This window comes from Silurus aristotelis, assembly GCF_946808225.1.
Source record: "Silurus aristotelis genome assembly, chromosome: 6".
Classification (NCBI taxonomy): domain Eukaryota; kingdom Metazoa; phylum Chordata; class Actinopteri; order Siluriformes; family Siluridae; genus Silurus; species Silurus aristotelis.
Window position 1 is genome coordinate 10555778 of NC_139579.1, and position 24385 is coordinate 10580162.

General features: G+C 42.1%; 2 protein-coding genes across 2 annotated transcripts in view; one reads left to right on the forward strand and one right to left on the reverse strand.

Annotated features, from left to right (window-relative positions):
- Positions 1-23173, forward strand: part of snx27a (sorting nexin 27a) — a 35623-nt gene extending 12450 nt beyond the window's left edge. The window contains exons 3-13 of the mRNA XM_083543310.1: positions 683-875; positions 985-1049; positions 1190-1294; positions 1961-2039; positions 2761-2924; positions 15246-15335; positions 15699-15848; positions 15982-16110; positions 18544-18603; positions 18700-18742; positions 20794-23173. Of these exons, the coding sequence (XP_083399436.1) occupies positions 683-875; positions 985-1049; positions 1190-1294; positions 1961-2039; positions 2761-2924; positions 15246-15335; positions 15699-15848; positions 15982-16110; positions 18544-18603; positions 18700-18742; positions 20794-20861 (1146 nt within the window). The 3' untranslated portion in view covers positions 20862-23173. The remainder of the gene's footprint in view (positions 1-682; positions 876-984; positions 1050-1189; positions 1295-1960; positions 2040-2760; positions 2925-15245; positions 15336-15698; positions 15849-15981; positions 16111-18543; positions 18604-18699; positions 18743-20793) is intronic.
- On the reverse strand, positions 9234-12577 carry LOC310728164 (uncharacterized protein). The gene is made up of 2 exons (XM_083545348.1): positions 12430-12577; positions 9234-12150 (listed from the first exon to the last, which is right to left on the reverse strand). The coding sequence occupies exon 2, from the start codon at positions 11532-11534 to the stop codon at positions 10488-10490; it is 1047 nt and encodes a 348-aa protein (XP_083401474.1). The 5' UTR covers positions 11535-12150; positions 12430-12577; the 3' UTR covers positions 9234-10487.
- Positions 23174-24385: the final 1212 nt, after the last annotated feature.

The following is a 24385-nucleotide window of genomic DNA, read 5'->3' on the forward strand; positions in this document are numbered from 1 at the left end:
AAACTGCAGCTCTCATGGGGTGTTCTCAGTCTGCGCTAAAATTACGCCTGGTCGGTGTTTAATGTTGTACTTATTTGAATACCCAAACCAAAGATATTGAAGTTTTTTAGTCTTTAAATACATTTCTCTTACAATTTGCCTTCGAATTGAAAAGTAACACACATTCAGCTGGAATCGTGTTTTGGCAGTGTTTTTTCTATTACTATGATTTCTATGGGGAAATTTAAATCTAAGGGGGGTTTCCTGGACTAAAACCATTTGATGTCTTCGTTCACTCATTAATTTTTCGCTGGAATTAGACTTACAACTTACAACACTTACAACTTATAGAGTTGCAGAGGGTCATGGTGTGCGTTAGCTCACTCCCCCCAGTGCTGGAGGCTTCTCTGAGGTTAGCCTGCTAGCATGCTAACTAACTAAACAATGTGGCAAATGAAGCGTTCACAGTAAGTGTGTTTTTATTGTATGATTTGTGTTATTGTGTCTTTTAGCTAGTTGAATGAAGTCAGCGGATTGTCTCCCTCCTCACTATCAGCTGACTTTTTTCTGATAATATTCGGATAATATTGACCCTATGTGGCCAAAACCTGAGCCAAAAAAGTCTCTATTACTCACACACACACACTCACTCACTCACTCACTCACTCACTCTTCTCTCTCTCCCTCTCTTATCCACACTCAGGTATATAATGTGTATATATCTGGCAGACAGTTGTGCTCAAAGCGCTACCGGGAATTTTCCATCCTGCACCAGAACCTGAAGAGAGAGTTTGCCTCTTACTCGTTTCCCAAACTTCCAGGAAAATGGCCTTTCTCTCTCTCTGACCAGCAGCTGGATACTCGTCGGAGAGGCCTGGAGGAATACTTGGAGAAAGGTAAGAGATACGCTAACAGGAAAAACTTATAGATATTTCTGATAAAACTAATGCCATGGTATAACATTTGATCTCTGACTTTTGCATCTGCCTTGATTTCTGTCTTTAGTGTGTTCAGTAAAGGTGATTGGAGAAAGCGACATTATGCAAGAGTTCCTCTCTGAGTCAGACGAGGTGTGTGTGTGTGTATCTGTGTGTGTGTGTGTGTGTGAATGTGAATGTGTTGAAATCTTGGATCCTTTTCTAAGGTTATTTACTGAAAGCCGTGTGTGTGTGTGTGTGTGTGTGTGTGTGTGTGTGTGTGTGTTTTTCAGAACTATAATGGTGTAACTGATGTGGAGCTGCGAATAGCACTGCCAGATAAAACCACGATTTCTGTTCGAGTGCGCAAAAATGGCACCACTGAGCAGGTCTACCAGGTAACTAAAAATGCAGGCCCATAAGTATTTGGACAGCAACACTAGGCCTCAGAATGCAAAAGATTTGCACTTACGTATTAAAAATAATCTACATATTTATAATTGTTAGTATGTTCAATTACATTTGAGCTGTGAAAGTTGACTCAATTTAAAGAGTTGATTATTGCAATATTTTGTTAAAATCCCTGGGGAGGTGGTATCTCAGTGGTATCTTAGTGGTATCTCAGTGGTTATGGCTCTAGGTCACTCAACGCAAGGCCAGGGGTTCAAGCCCTGGTATCGCCAAGCTGCCACTCTTAATCAAAGGCCTTTAACCGTGCTGTAGGTGCTGTAACATGGCTAAAATGGTCCAAATACTAAGGACTTGTCTGTATGTTCAAATCAGCTCATTAAAAATAAATTCTTTCTAGACTGTTCAGTCAAGAGCACAGCAATGCCTGTCTTATTTTTAGCACTGTCCTTTACTTTCCAGCGTTCGCAGAGTTTTCTGCAGGCCACAGTTTTGTCTGGTTCACAGAACAGATTCTCAAGGTGCAGGGATTCGAACCAGAGGAAATGGGCTTAACTCTGTGTTTTATTTAAAAATGTCATATAACCTGTCACTCTCTGATCAATGTCACTGATGCCTTGTTTATATATATGCTTTTTTTGCCGTTCTTTCTTCAGGCCCTAGTGATGAAGGTTGGCATGGACAGCATCATGGCCAATTACTTTATGCTTTTTGAAGTGATCAACCATTCCTTTGGTGAGCAGGAAAATAGTTTTTGATATCAACCCCCACCCTTTAAAAAATAAAATAAAAGAAAGAAAGAAATAGAATACTAGAATAATAGAATATAGGGATTTAATTAACACCTTTTGTTACTAAATTGCAAGGGAAATCAATATTACCAGATTTGCCTGCCAGAGTTGTAGCATTGTCGGAGGGCCGTGCCACTAAATATCCACAATGACTTTCAGTTCACCTTCACTTCAGCCGTGAGTGAGTGTGTGTGTGTGTGTGTGTGTGTGTGTGTGTGTGTGTGTGTGTGTGTGTGTGTGCGCGCGCGCGCGCATCAACTTTTGTGTTAGATGAATGTGATAATTTATAATCAAGGGGCAAGTTTTTAATCAAGATGAACTTAGATTTAACCAGCTTTCTGCCTGATCTCATGCAAATCTGGGACATGACTCCCACTTAGACATCACTTGATCCACCCAAGGCCTCTACTCTTCTTCTGTCCGGCTGAGGGATGTGGTGCCATCGGACATTAGACTATTAAACATGCAGTTAATGTGAAAATAGCATAAGACAATATGAAATTCAGTGGGCAATAATTGCTGTTAAACTGTTAGTGACACAAAACAAAGTTAAAGCATTTCTTTCTTTCTTTTAAAGTAATACAAAAAAGTTGTTCTTCTGTTGCTCTAGATTAATCACACAGTTGATATCCTCTTATCACTCCCTCTGTTTGGTGGTCTTTCAGTTCGTAAGTTGGCCCCTAATGAGTTCCCCCACAAGCTGTATGTACAGAATTACACGTCTGCAGTTCCAGGGACCTGTTTGTCTCTGCGCAAGTGGCTCTTCAGTTTAGAGGAGCAAGAGCTTCTTCAGGAGAATCCTCTAGCTCTACATTACTGCTTCCACCAGGTCAGTTTCTGATCATATCACTTTATATCACTTTCGAGGTTGGGGGGGGGGGTGGTAGAGGCGATAAGCGGAGGCGGAGGGAAAACTCGTTTTTTACGATCACTCCTGTACACTACGTATCCCTAAACTTTAAAATGTTTACTTTTTCTTCTTTGCTTATCTTAATTTTCGTCACAATCTTCGCTTTCTGGCTTCGCTTCGCCATGTAGCAGCGGCGTCTCAAGCTCGTACCTCAATTTTTTGCTCGCGTAACAAAGCAAAAGAATCGACCGAGTGACCGCTCATACCTCGGAAAACCTCGTACATTAATGCACTCGTAGGTCAACGTACCACTGTAGTTGTGAAAGGAAGGAGGAAGACAGTGAACAAGGACTTTCTTGGTCAGCTACTGTTTAGATACAAGCCGTTGAAACGCGTTGAGTCTGGGTGAAGGGAGAGCTCGCTAACTCCAGTTGCAACAGAAATCATATAAGCACAGACAGGTTTCCAAAACTCATGCTTTTTTATTTTTCTTGGCAACAGCGTTATGGGTTACTCAAAGAAACTTGAGAAATAAGTATCAGAAAATAATAAGGACATATTCCTCAGTCTTGAACACACGCAGTAATACCTGTGGTGTCTGTTCCTTCAGGTGTGAAGGTTGAGAGGTTAAATTTATCAAGCTTTTTAAGCTCAGTCGAATTAAATCATTTGTAGAGTACGTTTAACAATGGACATTGTCCCCAAGCAGCCTTACAGGAGAAAATAATTTATAAACATTTCTTTAAATTAAATAAATAAACCAGTGGCGACAGTGGCAAGGAAAAACTCCCTGGGATGCTATAAGGAGGAAACTTTGAGAGGAACTTGAGTCAGAAGGGAAACCATCCTTTTCTGGGTGACACCAAATGACCTTTATAAGACCTTTATATGACCTGTTAAAGTGCTAAATATAATTTTATACAGAGAAATTTCCCCACTGTGGGACGAATAAAGGCTTATCTTATCTTATCTTATCTTATCTTATCTTATCTTATCTTATCTTATCTATCAAGTGGTTCAGAAAGAGGTAGCTCTTCACCCGTCACTTGGAGATAGACAGGCACTCATCTAGGGGAGGTTGATTCCACTACCTCGGCGCCAGAACAGAAAAGAACCTTGAGGTATACTTACCTCTTACCCTGAGAGAAGGTGGACCTGTAGCGTGACCAGAGGTTTAAACAGTGTTGCTCTTTGATAGAAATAAGCTGAAGGTCTGTTGATTTGCTCTGCTTTCTAGAGGCTTTGCAGTCACACTGCAGTGTGCACACTCACCCACTTCACTTTAGTAGAGGAAGTAGTACAGCTAGTGGACAAAAAGGGAAATGCAACAAACAGGGTTCTAATTGGGGAGCTAATAGGGGTTTATTTGGGCAGTGAGAGCTCTGTTCTCAGTGTTTTTCTTGTTTGTTTGTTTGTTTGTTTATTTGGGGGGGGGGGTAAACAGACTTAAATCTAATGCAATTTCACAAAATAAAGAAAGAGTAAGTGCATGAAGATTTTTATGTATGAAGGTGTACATAATGTCCACCCAGCTGAACATTTAGATGAAACATGTCAGTCTGTGTTAATGAGTAGCATGTAAAATAAGTCAAGGGTTAGAGTATATATTATATATTGTTCAATATATTATTTAATATTATAATATATTATATTATGTAATTGCCAATAACAACAATTTAGGCCTTGGGGAAAAAGGATGAGCATCTACCTGCGAAGGTGGCTTGGTTTAACACAAAGCCTAAGCAGTACTGCTTTTTATGGCACCAGTAATATTCTGCACCTCCCGATGAGTAGTCTTAATGAAGAGTTCATGGTGTTAAGAACATGGGTAGCATCTAGAGATCCCAAGGTGGCACAGATAGGAAATGGATTGCAGAGAAATCCCTAGAAGTGGCTGAGTCATGGTTGAGGGGCAAGGCACTGGTGGGGGCAATAGCAAAAGGGCGTGCATGCTTTGGCTACTTCCCGATTGTGAGAATCGACCATGCTCAAGGTGAAGAATGGGAAGACCTTGTTCAGCAGGAAGTGCGGGCAGGCGTGGAGGAAGAAAGAGCTAGCCGGATGGTGGGATTGCGACAACAAGGAGCTTGGACTAGATGGGTTAATGTTCGGCAGCGTAAGGTTTTTAGACCAAAGCATCTATAATGTCTTACCAAGTCATCAAACCACCACCTCTGGGGTGGAAAAAGCGAGACACTTTCCTGTTCACTTTGTTTGGGAAGGGGATTGCTAGAACATATCCTCAGAAGCTGCTCAAAAGCCCTTGGAGACGGGCGCTATCGTTGGCACCATGACCAAGTGCTTAAGGCAGTTGCTGAGAGCTTAGCCATAGCCATTAATGCCAACTGTGAGGGAGTGATGTTATCCCTCTAAATTAAACTGGTTGAGGCGGCCAAATATGAACAGGATTCCGGTTAGAGAATCAGACAGTGGAGGAGAGATTCTTCATACAGTAGCCTTTATTAAAGTCTTTGAGTTGTCACCTGCAACAATCATCTCATGGCAATAATGTCTGTATGAATGTGTGTGGTCTATAGGAACAATAAGAAATATAATTATTGCTATATTTAGAAACATTAACACCCTGACATGAGTAACAAACAAACATCATCATGAATGGCACTTAACAGATGTTATCAGGCAATGACGTGCAATTAATATAAACACGTGCGATTCAGTATAATAATGCTGCCGATGCTAATGCTAATTAGCGCATTTTCTCACAACAAATTACGGTTGCTACGGATCTCAGATTGTCAATATTAACCATAACAATCACGGAACATCAATAACACATGCAATGTACTCACATTAAGGCATAAACGCACAATACAGAGCATAAAACGAGCATGCAGGTATGAACTGATCCACTGCTATCTGCCATTGCGCAACACCATAATAGGTCCGTGTGGACACCAACATTTTCCGCATTTGGTTCCTAGAACAGGCTTTCGTACACAGCCGCCCCCAATTATCCGACAGGATTATTGTAATGCCAAGAAAGCCTATCAACAGTGTCTAAGGCTGATCCTCAAGCCTAGGTAGCGGGATCAGTCGTACCACAGGGCGAGTGTAGGATGTATCATGCACTCTGACACGAGCAGTGCGTATCTTTCCATCCGGTCCCGCTAACGTCTCAGTCACTGTGCCTACAGGCCAGAGGGCACGAGGAAGTTGCGAATCAACAATGAGAACCACTTGGCCCACGGACAGCTCCTTTCCATCCTTTCTCCACTTATGTCTCTTCTGCAAATTTGGAAGATAATTTCTAATAAAGGCCGTCCAGAAATGGTCCGCTAACACCTGGCTGTGTCTCCATCTGCGTCGCCCGATCAGGTTGGCAGAGTCAAACAAGACTTGAGGTAGGGAGGCATCGCGTCGGCCCATTAGAAGTAGATTCGGTGTCACTGGATCCAAGTCTGCAACATCAGAGGATACATATCCCAGTGGTTTGGCATTTAGGATGCCCTCAACCTCCACTAGCAAGGTTTGCAGTACTGGCTCTGGAACCACCTGCTCCCGCAAAATGACACGTAATGCTATCTTTACAGATTTGACCTCACGCTCCCAGGTTCCTCCGAAATGAGGAGCATTAGGAGGAATGTGTTGAAATCTGATCTTCTGAGGAGCAAGCAGCTCTTGAAGTTTGGGTGACATGTCAACAAAGGTGTAACGTAGTTCTCGATCTCCTCCCACAAAATTAGTACCATTGTCACAGAGTAATTCCATGGGTTTACCACGTCGTGCTACAAAGCGACGCAGAGAGAGTAAGAATGCATCGGTGTCAAGGTGCTCCAGTAGATCAAGGTGCACACATCTGGTTGTCATGCATTTAAAGAGGATACCCCATCTCTTTTCATGGCAAAGACCAACCTTGACTGAAAAGGGGCCGAAACAATCCACCCCAGTGGAATAGAACGGAGGTTGGTGAAGTTGCAACCTGCAGGATGGAAGATCGGCCATTTGGGGAACTTCAGGCTTGGCACGCCAGAACTGACAACCTTGACATTTGCGCTGATGTTTACGTACAGCTTCCCTGCCTCGAAGTATCCAATACTGGCGACGCAATTCTGCTAGCACTCGTTCAGAACCGGGATCTAGCACAATTGGGTGGATGGAGTCCAAATCGAGGTCAATTGCTCGACGTAATCTTCCCCCTACTCTGATGAGGCCAGTGTTCTTATCATACTCCGGTGCAAGGGATGCTAAACAGCTGTTAGCTGGAACCGGCTGTCCAGTCTTCAAGGCTTGAACTTCCTGTGAGAATGAGTCCTGTTGAGCTTGAGCAAGGATAAGTTTCTCGGCTTCAACATAATCATCAGCTTGCGGAGGGAGGTCACTGTCTCCAGCAGCCGCCCCATGTAGGGACCTGACAGTGGCCTGAACAAGCTCTAGCCATGTGTCAAAATGATTAGGGTCCAGAGTTAAATGACTGGAAACTGTGACAGTGCCAATAAATGCGTTTTTTCGTAACTCACTGCTGTGTGGTTCTACCTCGATGACAGGTGTAGATGGCCACTGGTCAGAAGATTGGAGGAGGAAATCTGGTCCTGTACTCCACTGGTGGGGACTTGCCAACTGTGTCGGTGTTAGACCTCTCGTGATGTGGTCAGCAGGGTTGTGAGCTGAGTCGACGTACCGCCATTCAGCTGTGTCTGTGAGGGTCTGGATTTCTGCAACTCGAGTCCCTACAAATACCTTGTATCGACAGGACTCAGATGCCAGCCAGGTCAGCACAGTGGTTGAATCGGACCAGAGGGTAACTGTACAGATTTTAAGAGACAACTCCGTCTGAATGACCTTTGCTAACTGAGCACCAGTCAGGGCTGCGCTCAGTTCCAAACGAGGCATGGAGAGGCATTTTTTGGGAGCCACTCTAGATCTGGCCATAATGAAGGCGACCTGGACATGGCTTTGATTATCAGTAGTGCGCAAATAGGCCACGGAGCCATATGCTCTTTCCGACGCATCACAGAAGATGTGGAGGTCCCGGATGGCACTAGGGTGATCAGCACATGCTGAGGTGTAAGGTCGAGGGAATTGTAGCTGAGCAAGATTAGGAATCTCTCTTAGCCAGGTCAGCCACTTCTCCTTTAGCGGTTGAGGTGTTATCGGCTCGTCCCAACCCAAATTCTGCTTCCAGAGGTCTTGGATGAGAATTTTAGCCCGGGTAGTAAATGGAATGATATAACCTAATGGGTCGTACTGGCTGGCCAAGGTCTTGTACATGTTTTGCATGGTAGGCTCTAAAGGCTCGGCAGAGCGTAGATTATAGCCTAATGTGTCAGTGAGACAATTCCACCGTAGGCCTAGAGTGAGTTCTTGTAGGTCCATACTTGCTTTGGTCAACCACAATTCACTGTTAGGGGATCGAGCTTCTGCAGGAAGATGCTCAATGACTGAAGGTACATTGCAGGCCCATTGTCTTATGTCGAAGCCTCCCTCTGACAACAGCTTACGAAGTACATTTACCACTTCCTTAGCTTCATCAGAGCTCGAAGAGCTGTGCAGGCAATTATCTACATAGAAGGAATTCTCAACAAGTTTAGCCAGATTACCATAATCGTCTTGGTATTCTTGGGCATGGCGCTGGAGGGCATAAATAGCGCAGCATGGACTGCATGTCGTTCCAAATGGGAGCACCTGCCATTCGTATATCTCAGGCTCCTTGTCTTTCTGCATGTCTCTCCAAATGAACCGCATCACTGACTTGTCTTTAGTCAGCAGGCATACCTGGTGGAACATGCCCTTTATGTCCCCACTCACAGCTACAGTGTGTTGTCGGAACCTCAGAAGCACACCTAATAATGATGGTCCCAGCATAGGGCTAGAAAGTAGCTGACTGTTCAAAGCCTGCCCATGATGCTGAAAAGAGCAGTTAAAGACAATCCTGTCCTTTCCATTGTGATGTGCCATGTGGTGCGGAATGAACCAGGACTCTAAGGTTCTGTGTGCTTCTTCTGTGGTTATCTTGGCTACATATCCAGCGGACTCCAGCTTTCTGATTTCATTGCAGTAGGCCTTCGCCCGTGCAGGATCTCGTGCCAGTCTGCGCTCGGTACTTCGAAGACTGGGAAGGACAGCATCCCTTTCTGCACGAAGCGTAGTCATAGGCATGCGTCGGAGCAAAGGCGTAGCATACCTTTGAACGCCAGCCACGTTCACCCTGATGGTGTCATTCTGGAGCATGGCGAGAGCATCTTTATCTTGCTTGGACCTAGTGACCATTTTCTCGTTGTATGGTAGAGTGTCAACCAACCAGAGTCGTTCAACGTGCCGAATCAGATCGTCATGTGATTGAGTGGTGGTGATATGAAGGCACTGCTGATAACGCCGTGAGGGCTGCTTGGGGCTCATGGGGCCTTGAAGAGACCATCCCAACTGTGTCCGGCTATTGGACCGCCATCTGGGCCACGGAATACAGGCCGTATTGGTGCTAAGAGATGTGGCATGTCCGAACCTATAAGAAGTAGCGGTTTGACTCCGTCAACAGGAGGAAGAGGTAAAACTCTCAGATGACGATAGGCTTGTTGCAGCGCCGCTACTGGATAATTATGCTCTGCCAGACTTAGACCGGTCGCAGTAAAGGCATGGTGGATAGTGAACCTCTGTGTAGGTCGGGTGACTGAAGAGATCTCAAAGGAAACAGACGAACCTACAACTTCCGTATGACATTGTCGAACAGTCTGTAAATGGAGTACCTCAGGCGTACAAGAAAGCTTGAGCTGCTGCACGACAGGGAAAAGCACAAGTGTTCTCTCTGACCCGTCGTCAAGAACGGCATGTGCTTCCATTGTGTAGGGTCCATTATGGAGGAGGACCTTGACAATCTTCAGCATGACTCTGGGTGTACGGTTTGGCCTGTCCATGTAAACCTGGGTAGATGGGAGACTGACAGTGAGGACGGATCTACTGCTGTCACTGATGGAGTCATGAAGAACTGTGAGATGTGGCTCTTTACAGATTTTACATGGACGTTTAAGGTTGCAAGACTCTACTGCATGTGACCGTCCGCATCTCCAGCAGCGTTTACCATCTTTAATCCAATCCACAATCTGGGCCGTAGTCAACCCTTTGAATGTCTCACAAGAGTTGAGGTAGTGATCTCTGTTGTCACAATGGGGACAATATGGCTTAGGCTTGGAACTGGATTTTGAAGCTGGCAGCTTAGAATCCTTTGCTGTACTCTCACATGTCAGGAGGACTGGCCTCGGATGCACTTTAGGATGCGGTGTTCCTCTAGCCTTTATTAGGGGCCTTGGGAGTTTCACTCTGGAACATAGCCGCGGCTCGACTAGAGATGCGTTTTGCTTGGGACTTGATTTGGAGCCAGCCTGCGAAATCAGGGAGTGTATAGGTCTTGTCGGTACCCATCTGGAGAATACCCCGGTTTAGACAGTATTCAACAAAACTGTCGCGATAGGCTGGTGGCAGTTTTCTCAAGAGACGGTCTACATGGGAACCACATAAAAGCTCATAACCGTTCTGGCCCTCAAGAGTTCTCAGCATACCCACCAGGGACTGGACTGACAAAGCAAATGATTAAAAGGCATTGGCATCGCCCAACCTAAGAGGGGGAGTGTTCAAGATGGCACCCAACTCGGATTGAACAAGCTGTCTTGGCTGTCCATACTTGTCTTGAAGTGCCTGCAGCGCAGCGGAGTAAGGCTGCGGGTGATACATAAAGGCTTTAGCTAGCTGATGAGCACTGGGGAGTATTAAATGACTTATGAGGACATGGTATTTGTACTGTTCACTGATATGGTTGTGATTACTCAACAAATTGTCTAACGCTAACTTGAACAATGCAAAGTCACTCTCAGCACCACTCTCGAAAACTGGTAAGGTAGGCTGTGGAATGCCATAAGCTGATGCATACAGGAGCTCTGGGTTTGGATAAGGTGAGTAGACAGCTGAGGGAAAGGGCTCAGATGGAGCAGCTTGATGGTCACCAGGAGATTTAAGTGCCTTTGTCGTTGCTTGATAGTTAGAGCTAGGGAGTCGTGACTGACCTGGAAGTGTCACAGCGGGCATGCTGCTGCTTATAGGGTTCACAGCACGTGGTCTTGGAAACACTGCTGATGGCTGAGGTGGCACGTTCAATGTTGATGACTCAGGGTGTACTGGAGCAGCAGTGTAAGCAGAAGGTGCTATATTAGGGGGTGGCGATAATAGCGATTGTGACACCGGGTGCAGTGCAGTGTGGAAGGGCATACCTGCAGGGTAAATACCTGGTGAGTCCACCTGTGGTGGTTTAGGTGGTGGCTGGGACACCGCAGAACCATCAGGACCATGTTGTTTGGTAAGGCAGGGTAGCAGCGTTGATGTCACAGCTGTCGAATGGAAGGGGGGCTGCAGAGGCTTGGGAGACAGGAGTTGAGGTGAGCAAGTCTGGTTGCACTGTGCTGCAAGCTGTTGTGTGCTGGGAGAACCAGAGTCTGCAGAAACTGGAGTGGTTGAACCAGAGTTAGAGAGCATGGAAGAGACAAGCTTAGCCACTTCAAGTTCAGTCTCTGCTAGTTGAAGCTTACGCCGTCGTTCTAGGTGGTTTGACAGGGCCACCTTTGCCTCTAGAGCCTCCTCTTGCATGCGCTGGGCCTCTCTGGCTTGTGCCTGCAGTCTCTGGGTTTCCAGATCAATCAGTGAGTCTTCTTCTGCCTACTGCCGTAAACTGTCATACTGTCTCTGTTTAATCGTCTCCTCCAGCATAGCAGTCTGGACGCTAGAAAGCTCTGATGGAACATAAACACCAGCGGACGTAATGGAATGCCTCTTGTCTTGGAGTGAGAGCTGACACCGCTGTGTGACGTTGTCCTCGAGTTGCTTCGGGGCTGTTTAGGACAGTGAGAGGAAGCTTTGGGAGGAGGGTCACCTGCGGGTTGGTAGCCAACATTGTAATCACCCAGGTGGGTAGGCAGATTCGTCATGCGCCGAGGTCTGGATGATGTCTCCGATGCATCACTTCGTGCTTTGTCCATATTGGTTCAATGTTGCTCTCAATCCGGCTCGAAGGACCACTTTGTGTGGGAGTGATGTTATCCCTCTAAATTAAACTGGTTGAGGCGGCCAAATATGAACAGGATTCCGGTTAGAGAATCAGACAGTGGAGGAGATATTCTTCATACAGTAGCCTTTATTAAAGTCTTTGAGTTGTCACCTGCAACAATCATCTCATGGCAATGATGTCTGTATGAATGTGTGTGGTCTATAGGAACAATAAGAAATATAATTATTGCTATATTTAGAAACATTAACACCCTGACATGAGTAACAAACAAACATCATCATGAATGGCACTTAACAGCTGTTATCAGGCAATGACGTGCAATTAATATAAACACGTGCGATTCAGTATAATAATGCTGCCGATGCTAATGCTAATTAGCGCATTTTCTCACAACAAATTACGGCCGCTACAGATCTCAGATTGTCAATATTAACCATAACAATCACAGAACATCAATAACACATGCAATGTACTCACATTAAGGCATAAACGCACAATACAGAGCATAAAACGAGCATGCAGGTATGAACTGATCCACTGCTATCTGCCATTGCGCAACACCATAATAGGTCCGTGTGGACACCAACATTTTCCGCATTTGGTTCCTAGAACAGGCTTTCGTACACCAACAAAGACCATTACAAGCCAAAGACCATCCAGTTTTTTAAGAGCGTGGGCAATTGCTACTGGGACACAGGCCTGGGTCTGATCGACCCCGGCTGGGTCGCCTGGAGGTGGGTGTCTGAGGTTGAAAGACCGAAACACGCAATGACCCCAGGATACATCAGTGATGATGTGTCCCAGTGCATCTGCATAATGTAAATTGTGTTATAATATAATATAATATATTATATTATATTATATTATATCATATAATCCAATTTAAATATAATTTGTTTGTAAAGTTATGAAGTGGTAAAGGGGCTTTTTACTTGTCACATGTACATTACAGCACAGTGAAATTCTTCACATATTCCAGCAATGTTAGGAAGCTAGGGTCAGAGCAAGGGCAGCTTGGCAATATTGGGGCTTGAACCCCTGACCTTCCAATCAGTAACCCAGAGCCTTAATCACTGAGCGACCACTCTTTTTTTGCATATCCCACGATGTCAGAAAGCTGGGGTCAGAGCGTAGGAACAGATAGGAGCAGATAGTGTTAAGTTAAGGGCCCTTCAGTGGCAGCTTGGTTGTGCTTGGGCTTAAACCCTGACCTTCCAATCAGAAACTCAGATCCTTAACCACTGAACCACCACCGAAGTGATTATTGTCTTCCTGCTCCTCCGAAGCTAAACCTCTTCTGTGTTCTTACAATGATCCTAATACACACACCCAGGTAGCCCCAGCTCCTTCACCTGCCTTACATTTACACAAAGTACATTTTTTTTCCTTTATTCACAACTATACAGAAACCCTTAGTAGCTGTGCTTCTTTGGAAGGCACTAACATTTCATCCCCTGAAAAGCTTTTGCCAATAATGGTGAAGTTGCACTTGTTCAACATGTTTCCAGGCTGACTAGAAAAGAAAAAAAAAACGTAGACATATTTTTAGTTTATTGTGGTAATGGGAATTATAGTTTATCAAAATGTAATGTTCCATTTTCACTGTAGTCCCAGGCCAGGATTACTTTTTGTTTGGAATTAGCAGGTCTGTAAACGTAAGCAATGTTTGAACATCCTGAAAAGCGCATGGAAATTACACCACTTGATGGAAGCCAGTGAGAGACTGAAGCTGTCCTGGTGGCCTGTGTTTTTTGTTTGGTTTCCTGTCTTACTTTTAATTGTTGCAAGTTTCTGAAGTCACATTATACTCAGACTTTGATAAGTCCTAAATCATTACAACTAAAAGATGTACAGTCTGTAAATATGTACAGTGTCAGTGTTAAAAGCAGTATACAGTTGATTGAATTGTATTGATTTGAACTGAAATGAATTGTATTAAACACTCCCTCCTGCAATCCAGCTGGATAACTTCAGCTGAAAGAGAACCGGGAGATTGCAGCTAATCAAAATATAAAACCTGACAAGCACAGACTGTTTGAATTTTTAACTGCTGCTTTCTTTTAGCAAGTTGGCACTAAGTTTGCCACATAGCTTCTCAGACCACCTGTAGTTACATGTATTTACCACTTCAACCACTGGCTTCTGCACACAGTCAGCTGCATGATTAGTGCAAAGCAAAGCACCTCTTCTGTTCAATAAGACCTTGTTATTTGGTTAGTTTGCTACCACTGACCTTAGACATGCAAACAGCCTTTTTTACAGTCTTTAAGTAATTTATCAGGCCTGTGCAAGCATTAAGCTGATGATAAAAATAAATCACTGGAATTCCAATAAAGTGCAAAATGCCTGATGATAACAACCTAATAAACAAGCATCGGTTTATTACTTAATAATCAAGAAATTAATTACTTTGTACCTACTAACAGCATTTAATTGTCTCTGTACTCGTACTCTGACTTTGACAATCGAGTTTTACCCAACCTAGTTATTGCTAATTATTAGCATATTAAATAAAATACAAGCTGTTTTTACAGGAGAGAAAACTCACTTGTTTTCTTTATACTCAGTAACAGTCACATTTATGTGCACAGTAAAGTTTTTATTCTTGTCTGAGTAGAAACTGGATCAGTGAGCTGTGAGTGATCAGATACAGTTTCAGTTTCAGCTATGAATTTTCGCTCAGTGTGTAATAGAAATGTGACTCTATTCTCTACTCTCGCAACTCTACCTCTGCCATGTTAATCTGTATTCTATGTGACTCTCAGGACGCTCCTGGGTCTCCGTAGTGTTGTGATGCGTCATGTACACGTAGCAACAGTTTAGTGAGGAGAAATCAATCTGCATATAAAATATTGGTTAAAAATTTCAAGTAATTGTTCACTTTATAAACATTTAAAAGTATGGTGCATCTACTACTAATTATATCTAAATTAATAGTTCATTACCAACGCACACTTTTCTAAAATGATGTTTCACATCCTTTAACCTTTAAGCTGATGCACCGATGCAAATCTGTGAGTTTTGCCATCCCTAGTGTGTAATTCTGGGTGAAGTATGAAACAGCAGCTTCAAGAGCTCTAACACAACGTGGAACTTTCACCACATGTTTATGTCTTTTAATAATTCTGGTTCTTTCCTCTTCAGATATATTTTTCAGATAATATAATTGATAGTGAATTCTTTTATTAGTATTTTTATGAAAATTCAAGAGAACTTTGTTGTAACTGAGAGTACAGCTGATTTTTTTTTTCTTCTTTCTTTTTCTTTTTGGTATTCATTTCTCATTCTCTCAGGCTCAGGATGATGTGAAGAAGGGCTTCATCAAAGCAGAGGATAAGGCCTATCAGCTCCAGAAGCTAGCCGAGCAGAGAAAGATGGCCACGGTAACAAGATTCATCATTCATCTCTGCAGGCACACTATCTATCCTCCCTGTCTGTCGAAAATATCTTCATTGTTAGACTTTTTTCAGCTTTGCCTGAGAGCATATGTTTTGATAATATAACAGACAATTCTGACTTGGATTTTGAGCTGGAAACACCTGTTGTGTGAAGATACCGTTCCTATCATCCATGTTGTGACTTTTTTTTTTTTTTTTTTTTTTGCTTCCATAGAATTTAGTATCATGCAATGTCATGATCATGCAGCCTGTAGGTCCCGAGTGAAGTGTTTAATTGGCACTTGGAATACAAATTAAGGAATAAAAAGATTCCTAGGTGTGTTATACATTCATTTCTCTCCTGCTTAGTATCTGAATTTGCTACGCACGTGTGAGGGCTATAACGAAGTTGCATTCCCTCACTGCTTGTGTGATTCACGGAGGAGAGGTCATGTGATCGCTGCTGTCAGCATTCACCACTTCAAACTGCACGCTTGCACTGAGGATGGAACGCTGGAGGTGTGTGTGTGTGTGTGTGTATTACTATGTTCACAGCACTATTATATGTTGATGTTAAGGTTTTTGTCTGTGTTTATTTTTACAAGTATGTATTTTGTGTATGTGGTGTTGGATTATTATTATTTTCCCTCAGAACCAGGTTATAGCTTTCGAATGGTCCGAGATGCAGAGGTGGGACACTGATGAGGAGGGAATGGCTTTCTGCTTCGAGTATGTACGAGGGGAGAAAAAACCTCGCTGGGTCAAAATCTTCACTCCTTATGTAAGTTTTTCTCAGATGCATTTCGAACAGGAGCACATAAATTTTAATGTGTAAGAGTTAAATAAATTTATAATTGGTAAACTGAGTGTTTTTGAGGATGTTATCGGTAGTGTTTTAAGCCAATTGTTGCATACAGTGGATACACCCTCTTTATGAAAGGGTTTATATTTTGTTGTCAGGTTTCCTGCTCTAAGCATCAGGATGGAACTCAAATTTACCCATTGCCTAATTATGTAACCCTTAAAGTCAGTAGTTGGTATACTCTTACTTGGTAGATAGCAATAGTTGGAACATCTGGTTTTGGAGCGTCTTACGGAGTTGAAGTTTGAAGGGTTTTTGGTTGGGATTAAGTTTTTGATGATGGATGGATGGGCAGACAGACAATTGGATGGATGGATGGATGGGCGGGCAGACGGATGGATGGATGGATGGATGGATGGATGGATGGGCGGGCAGACGGATGGATGGATGGATGGGCGGGCAGATGGACAATTGGATGGATGGATGGATGGATGGATGGATGGATGGCAGACGGACAATTGGATGGATGGCTGGATGGATGAGCAGACGGACAATTGGATGGATGGGCAGACGGACAATTGGATGGATGGATGGATGGATGGATGGATGGATGGATGGATGGATGGATGGCAGACGGACAATTGGTTGGATGAATGGATGGATGGATGAGCAGATGGACAATTGGAAGGATGGATGGATGGATGGGCAGACTGACAATTGGATGCATGGATAGATAAATGGATGGATGGGCAGACTGACAATTGGATGGATGGATGGATGGATGGGCAGACTGACAATTGGATGGATGGATTGATGGAAGGATGGGCAGATGGACAATTGGATGGATGGATGGATGGATGGATGGATGGATGGATGGATGGGCAGACAGACAAATGGATGGATGGATGGATGGATGGATGGGCAGACAGACAAATAGATGGATGGATGGATGGGCAGACAGACAAATGGATGGATGGGTGGATGAATTGATGTAAGCATGGATGGGCAGACGGACAATTGGATGGATGGATGGCTGGGTGAATGGGCAGACGAACAATTGGATGGATGGCTGGATGGATGGGCAGACGGACAATTGGATGGATGGATGGATGGATGGATGGATGGATGGATGGATGGGCAGACGGACAATTGGTTGGATGAATGGATGGATGGATGAGAAGACGGACAATTGGAAGGATGGATGGATGGATGGGCAGATGGACAATTGGATGGATGGATGGATGGATGGATGGATGGATGGATGGATGGATGGATGGATGGGCAGATGGACAATTAGATGGATGGATGGATAGGCAGATGGACAATTAGATGGATGGATGGATGGATGGATGGATGGATGGATGGATGGGCAGACTGACAATTGGATGGATAGATGGATGGATGGATAGATGGATGGATGGATGGGCAGACTGACAATTGGATGGATGGATTGATGGAAGGATGGGCAGATGGACAATTGGATGGATGGATGGATGGATGGATGGATGGATGGATGGATGGATGGGCAGACAGACAAATGGATGGATGGATGGATGGATGGATGGATGGATGGATGGGCAGACAGACAAATAGATGGATGGATGGATGGGCAGACAGACAAATGGATGAATGGATGGGCAGACGGACAATTGGATGGATGGATGGATGGATGGATGGATGGATGGATGGATGGATGGGTAGATTATTAGTGTCATTGCATAGTACAGGTACACAGCAACAAAATGCAGTTTAGCATCTAGCAGAAGTGCGAATAGTGTTGTGCAAACTTACAAGTGCATATAAATATGCACAACATATAATGAATATATGTAAATAACACAATCTTTCATTGATGGTGACTAATGGCTGAATATGTAATTGATTAGAAAAGTGAGATAGTGAATGCTGTGGTGATGTACAAAGTTTTGACTGTTATAATAACAATAAAAAAGAGTTGAATTACAATAAAAGGACATTGTTTGTTCCTAGTAAAATATTCTATTGAAGCTTTGGTATTGTGCTTTGGGTCATTGTCCTATGCATTTTTCCTTGGTTTCTATTTAACAAATTAGGTTAAAGGCACAAACAAGATGTAGAGAGTGAATGACTGGAAGAAAGTTTTGTGGACAAATTAGTACAAATGTGACATTTGTGTCTCTAACAGAAGTTCTGTAAGATAAGAAACAGGAGAGATGATGTTAGCAAACTGTCTCATCCCTACAGTCAAACATGGAGATGGAAGCTCTGGAAGCGTTATTTAGAGTCGGCTGAAGTGTTATCTACTTTAGAATAACCTGCCCAGATGTTTCAAAATGTTCTTTTTGGGGCCTATGATAATGAACCAAAATTTTTAACAGCATTTTTTAAGATGTCACTTATAAGAAACTAATGATTGTGCTTTCTTGCCTGTAGTTTAACTACATGCATGAGTGCTTTGAGAGGATTTTCTATGAGCTCAGCTGGAGGAAAGAGGTAATTCATGTCCTGCGTTTCATTTGCATTACACTGTTTCTGTACATGTTTTGGGACAATTTTTTAATATTACTTCTCCATTTTAAAATGGCCAAGGAGGAAGAGGAGGCCCCAGACAAGGACAACAAGAATTGCAATGGTATGTCTTTCTGTCTCTCTTTCGGTATCAGTTCAGTGATGGACAGTAATGAATTAAATGTAATTATTACAGGTCGACCGATCGATCAGGACGATTTTTGGCTTTTTTAAATTTATTTATCGGCATCGCCCGATTGTGCTGCAAATTAGGCTGATTATGAGGCAGGCGCGTCTGACACACCAAACCGCACGTGTACGTTCAGCACTTGCGTGAGATAATATAGCTTTCCCATACCAGCAGGTGGCAGTAATCTGTATTTTGCATCCAAACAGGGAATCTAGAAGACCTAATTAATATATAAAGCAAGCACCTGCTTGCTTGCTAATATATAAAGTGTGCTTGCTAATATATAAAGCAAGCACACTTTTTTCACCTGCCGCGATCAGTGCTAACGGATTCATGTAGTTTTTTCGCAATCATGTCTGCTAAGTTGCAAAGACAAAAATGACAACAAGCGTGTTCCACTTTTTTCCTGTGCGGTAATTTGTTAGTTAAATAGCAAATCTGAGTTCTCTTTCTTGCCGACGAGCTCCGCCGCTGCTTAGAGATGGCAAAAGTACAGACATCAGGAATGTCTCTGTTCTCAGTCATGATTACATCGCTGACTCCCTCTGTCTCATTTACGTTAACTCCATACTTCTCGTTGCTTTCTGTCTTGCTTATTGTGGAATGTTGAAAAAGCCACGCAATGAATATGGACTGAAAAAGGCTCACAGTGAGAAGAAAAAACATCGATTGTGACCAAATAAATTAAAACTAAAGTAATAAGTCTGGATTAAAAATTTTAAAAGTAGAAAGTACAGATATTTGTGTAAAAATGTAATGAGTAAAAGTAAAAAGTTAATAAAAAACAATGGTTAAGTGAACTACTGATACCACGAAAATCTACTTAAGTACAGTAAAGAAGTATTTGTACTTTACTTTCCACCTCTGCCGCTGCTCAACATGCAGAATTGACAAAAATCAGCTGATGCTGTCCGACTAAAGCCATCGGTGCGGAAAATAAACTAAAGCCAACCGACACAAAAAAATCCTCTTTGACATTCCCCAATGGTCGACCGCCAGCTTGGTGTGTCAATAAATATTTTAGCAATTTTCTGTATCATGTCTTATTTATTACAATTAGATTTTATGAGATGAAGCGGGGAAAAAAAATTAAAATCAATCAAACATATCGTCCTAAAAAGCTTTGGGCAGAGAAAAACCCATTTTGGTCTAAATCTAGTAATCAGTTACTTTACTTAAGTAGCTTCTTTTTTTGTATCTGTACTTTACTGAAGTATTTCCATTTGGAGACTTTAACTTTACTACATTTTAAAGTTAAATATTTTAATAAGTTAAATTTTTTACTAAACTACATTTCTTTTTATTAATGAATGGATAAAAACGTAGCTGGTCAAACACACAGCAAGCCACCGTTTAGTGTAAAGCGCACGCTCTGTTTTGAACTTGTTTAGATTGGCGCTTGGTTTTATCCACTGAGCACCAACATACAGTTCAGCATCAGTGCAACAGCAAGCAGAACATTGAGAGGAATAAATGGTGAAAGAAACTACTGACCCGAACTCACCACAACACCCGTGGCCTCATTTGTGCAATTTTCTTGAGGTTTTGACATCATGATAATTTTTTATAGAAATCAATCAGTGCTTGACTCATTAATAACATTCTATGAATAGATTTGTGTGCTAAGAGTAACATTAGAGATTTTTCACATAAACTGGAACATTATAGCCATAAAAAAAATTAAGAGAACTTCAGAGAATACATTAACTACAGAGAAAGTTTAAAGGGAGCATTTTTACTGAAGCATTTATTCTGTGTATGTCTACTTTAACTCGAGTACATGGTTTGTGTACTTCATCCCCCACTGATCAGTTGTCTTTGTTGAGTAAAATCTGTTTGTCGTCATCCTTACTGTATATGTACAGATGTGTATATAATACATTATGTATCAATAAATTCCTAACTTATTTGTTGCACATCATTTGAACCTGTTAGAAATATCATCACCTGTCTAAACTATAGATTTCACATATTCTCCACTTCAGAATACCTCCCTCCTTTCGAACAGCAGAAGGGATGGCACCACCTGGGGAAGGAAATTGCCACCTCTTAGGAAGACCTTTCTCTAGACACCAGCATAAACTGACCTGGACCACCATACTAGAACAACAACAAAAAAACAAAACAACCCCCATGTTACCAGGGCAACAACCCAGGCTCTAATGAGCTGCAGAGGGCTCTATAGTTTTGCCACCATCTCCTAGGAAACTAAGATTTATTTCCAGGGTAACACACATTTACAGCTAAATAAGGGATTGTTGTTGAAGAGGAACAACACTTAAATATATTGTGGCCATGGCATCAGAAGATACTATATATCTCCTTATACATTATGTCTAATATAAATGCAAAAAAAAAAAAATAATCTGCTAGCAGTCCTGGAAACAGGCTCTCGGCATGTTTTCCCTCTTCATCATCATTGCAGAATAGTTACCGTGATTGAGTCTCGAGTCCCAAGGCCACTACATCTCGAGCCAGCAGATTTGAATTTGAACGACTGCAATAGAAAATGATTTTACTGCACTAATCTAAAGCGATTCAATTCTCATTTAGAGTTTGCTAATATTGAACCTGAGGTAACTAAATTAGGTTTAAGGTTTGGATATATCTGTCTTTTAAAGGTGTTGAGATGACCTTATTAAATTGCACTAACCCCCCCAGGCTTAATCCTGAGTAATGCTTGGAAAGTGGCTTGTCTGTTAGCGTCTCCTCGTGAAGCATGTGGTTTTCTGATAGCTGAGAAAAGGTGGTACTGTTTGGAGGCAAGGCATGGCAAGTAAATTGCATACAGGTTTCTATTATTACCTCGAGAACTTTTGAAAGCCGGCAATAAAAGCATATCTGGACAGCGCCGAGCAACTGGATGTTGAGGTGCAGTGTGCTTGTATTCCTACAGGGGGCAGCAGTGCTACATACAGATGAAAATCGATCTTGGCTATTATATTAACTGTGTAAGAATAGAAAAGGAAATATGATCAATTTTGTGTTGTATTTAACTCATTTTCAGTTCTTCACACCGACTTATTTTCTGTGTGCGTCTGTACAGGAGCAGACGAGTGTGAGTCTGGGTTGCTTTATACCTATTGAGTGGTTAAAGAAGGATGATCCAGACTCTTCAGAGCAATGGTTCCCAGGGGGTTTAGTAATTCAACATGAGCAGAGAATTGCATGCAGTGCATTAAGTATTTCAGGAGTGCAGCGAGAGGCTGAGATTATTATAGATGCACGAGGACTGTTTCATCAAAGTACTGTTGCTATGCCGATCTTCATAGAAAACTAAAGGCCACCTGAATCTCCTGGAAACACCACGTAGTATGCAGCAGGTTTATTGGGTATGTAGAATTAAAACAAGATGCTTTTTTTTCCCGATAAGTATTCCTTTCGTTCCTTTCCTCCTCTGCACTTGATGTCTGTGAATCTGGGAGGCTGTGTGTTCGCTGTATAAGTGGTTTAGTGTACATGTCTGCTCCATGGAGTTTTCCTCTATAAAAAGACAAAATAGGAAAGAAGCCCTTCACCATTTCAGTTTAAAATATATATATTCTGAAAGGCGTTTTAGCAGCCCAGTGCAAATTCTATTGTACACGTGTCTTCATCTGTAAATGTCCCACTGCCTGGCCGCAGAATGTCAGTTTAGATTCCTCAAGTACATTTTTCATATAAAAATGGAACTAAGCATATATTTTGCATTGTGATCGTATTGTCTGGTGTTTTTTCAGGAGCCCCAGGAATCGCTGGTGATTTTGTGGTGCATTTGTCATAATGTTAACCAGCGTTACACAAAGTAGACTGTGTTCATCATGCACATCTAAAAAATATTAGAAATGTACCAGAATGCATTTGCAAGGCAAATGGTTCTATGCCCCCCCCCCCCCCAAAAAAAAAAAAAAATTTTAGATGATATTTATATAATATACAGTATATTTTTTGTTTTGTTTTATTCCGCCCTCTCAGTTGCATGACATGTTAGACGGTTTTGTCAGACGATGAGCTGGACCTGACATGCATTTGTCTTTGTGTAATTTTATTGTAAGTGTATTGCATATATGTCCTTTTGACGGAGCATTCACTGTAGCCTTCAACTGATATGAATAATTTATTAATTTCCAGCTCAATGTTAATTCGGCCTATTTGTGGTAGGCAGTTGGGGAAGCAGTTAGATTCTAAGTGGAAATGGAGAAACAGTGATGCTTTATTTCATATAGCTTCATAAAAAAATAACACTCATCCTTGATAAATGATAGTTTTATATCTAAACTGTATGATTTCACTAACCAATAAAAAAAATATTAAAGCTTGGTTTGAAAAAAATGCCATGTCGATCAAAAGATGAACATAATTTTAAATAAAATTGTCTATTGAAAATGTTTTTTGTAATGCTGATTTATTGCTGAGGTATCTGTTCTTTCAGACATATGTCTTTTTTTTTATTATTATTTCTTTTTTTTCTCACCTGAAAATTGATGAAGCTGCAGTCGAGATATGACCTGTTGTAAGAGGTCTTTGCTCCTCTATAGCATTGTTGCAGCAATACCCATATGCATACATACACAGTGAATTTTAAATATGCAGTTCCCTCCAAAAGTATTGGAACAGCAGGGCCATTTATTTTTTCCCAACTGCACATATAAGACATTTGGTGTGAAATCAGAAAAAGTATATAGACATATCATTCAGATAAGCTAGTAATGTCAGAAATTCAGCTTTCATTTTGAATATTTTCAGGCGTAACTTTAGTTTATTGTTTATGCATGGGAGGGGGCTCACCAGCAGGGATTTCACTCGTCCATATTCCCCTTGGGGTAAAAGGCCACCATGTGCATAATTGCAGCAAACACTGTAATCAATATTTATATAACAATTGTAAAGAAGTCTTTTGTATTCTGCCATGTAAGTTTTCTTTCTCCTGGAACTAAAAAGCCCAATCCTGTTCCAGCAAGAATGTACAAAGTCACAAAAAATGTAAATTCAATTTATAAAGCACCTTTTATAATAAGCCATTAACAAAATGCTTAACAATAAGTCTACTAATAAAAAAAATAAAATAAAAAAACATTTCTAACCAAGTATTATTTAAGAAATTCTAAAGGATTTTTTTTTTCTTAAAGATTTAAAAGTAGCCAGATTGGAGGCTGACCTCATTTTAAAGGGCAAATTGTTCCACAGATTAGGAGCAGCCACAGCAAAAGCTCAAGCACCTCTGTTTTCGTACTTAGTCCTTGGTACATGTGAAAGAAGCTAATGGGTGGATCTAAGTGAGTATAATGAAAAATCTTCTTTTGGCTTCTCCCATTAGGGGTCGCCACAGCGGATCATCTGTCTCCATACCCCCCTGTCCTTTACATCTGCTTTTTTCAACCCAACCACCTGCATGTCTTCCCTCACCACATCATAAACCTCCTCCTTGGTCTTCCTCTTTTCCTCCTTCCTGGTGGCTCCATCCTCAGCATTCTCCTACTGATATACCCCATGTCCCTCCTCTGCGCATGTCCAAACCATCTCAATCTCCCCTCCCTCACCTTGTCTTCAAAACGTCCTACATGCGCTGTCCCTCTAATAAACAAATTTCTAATCCTG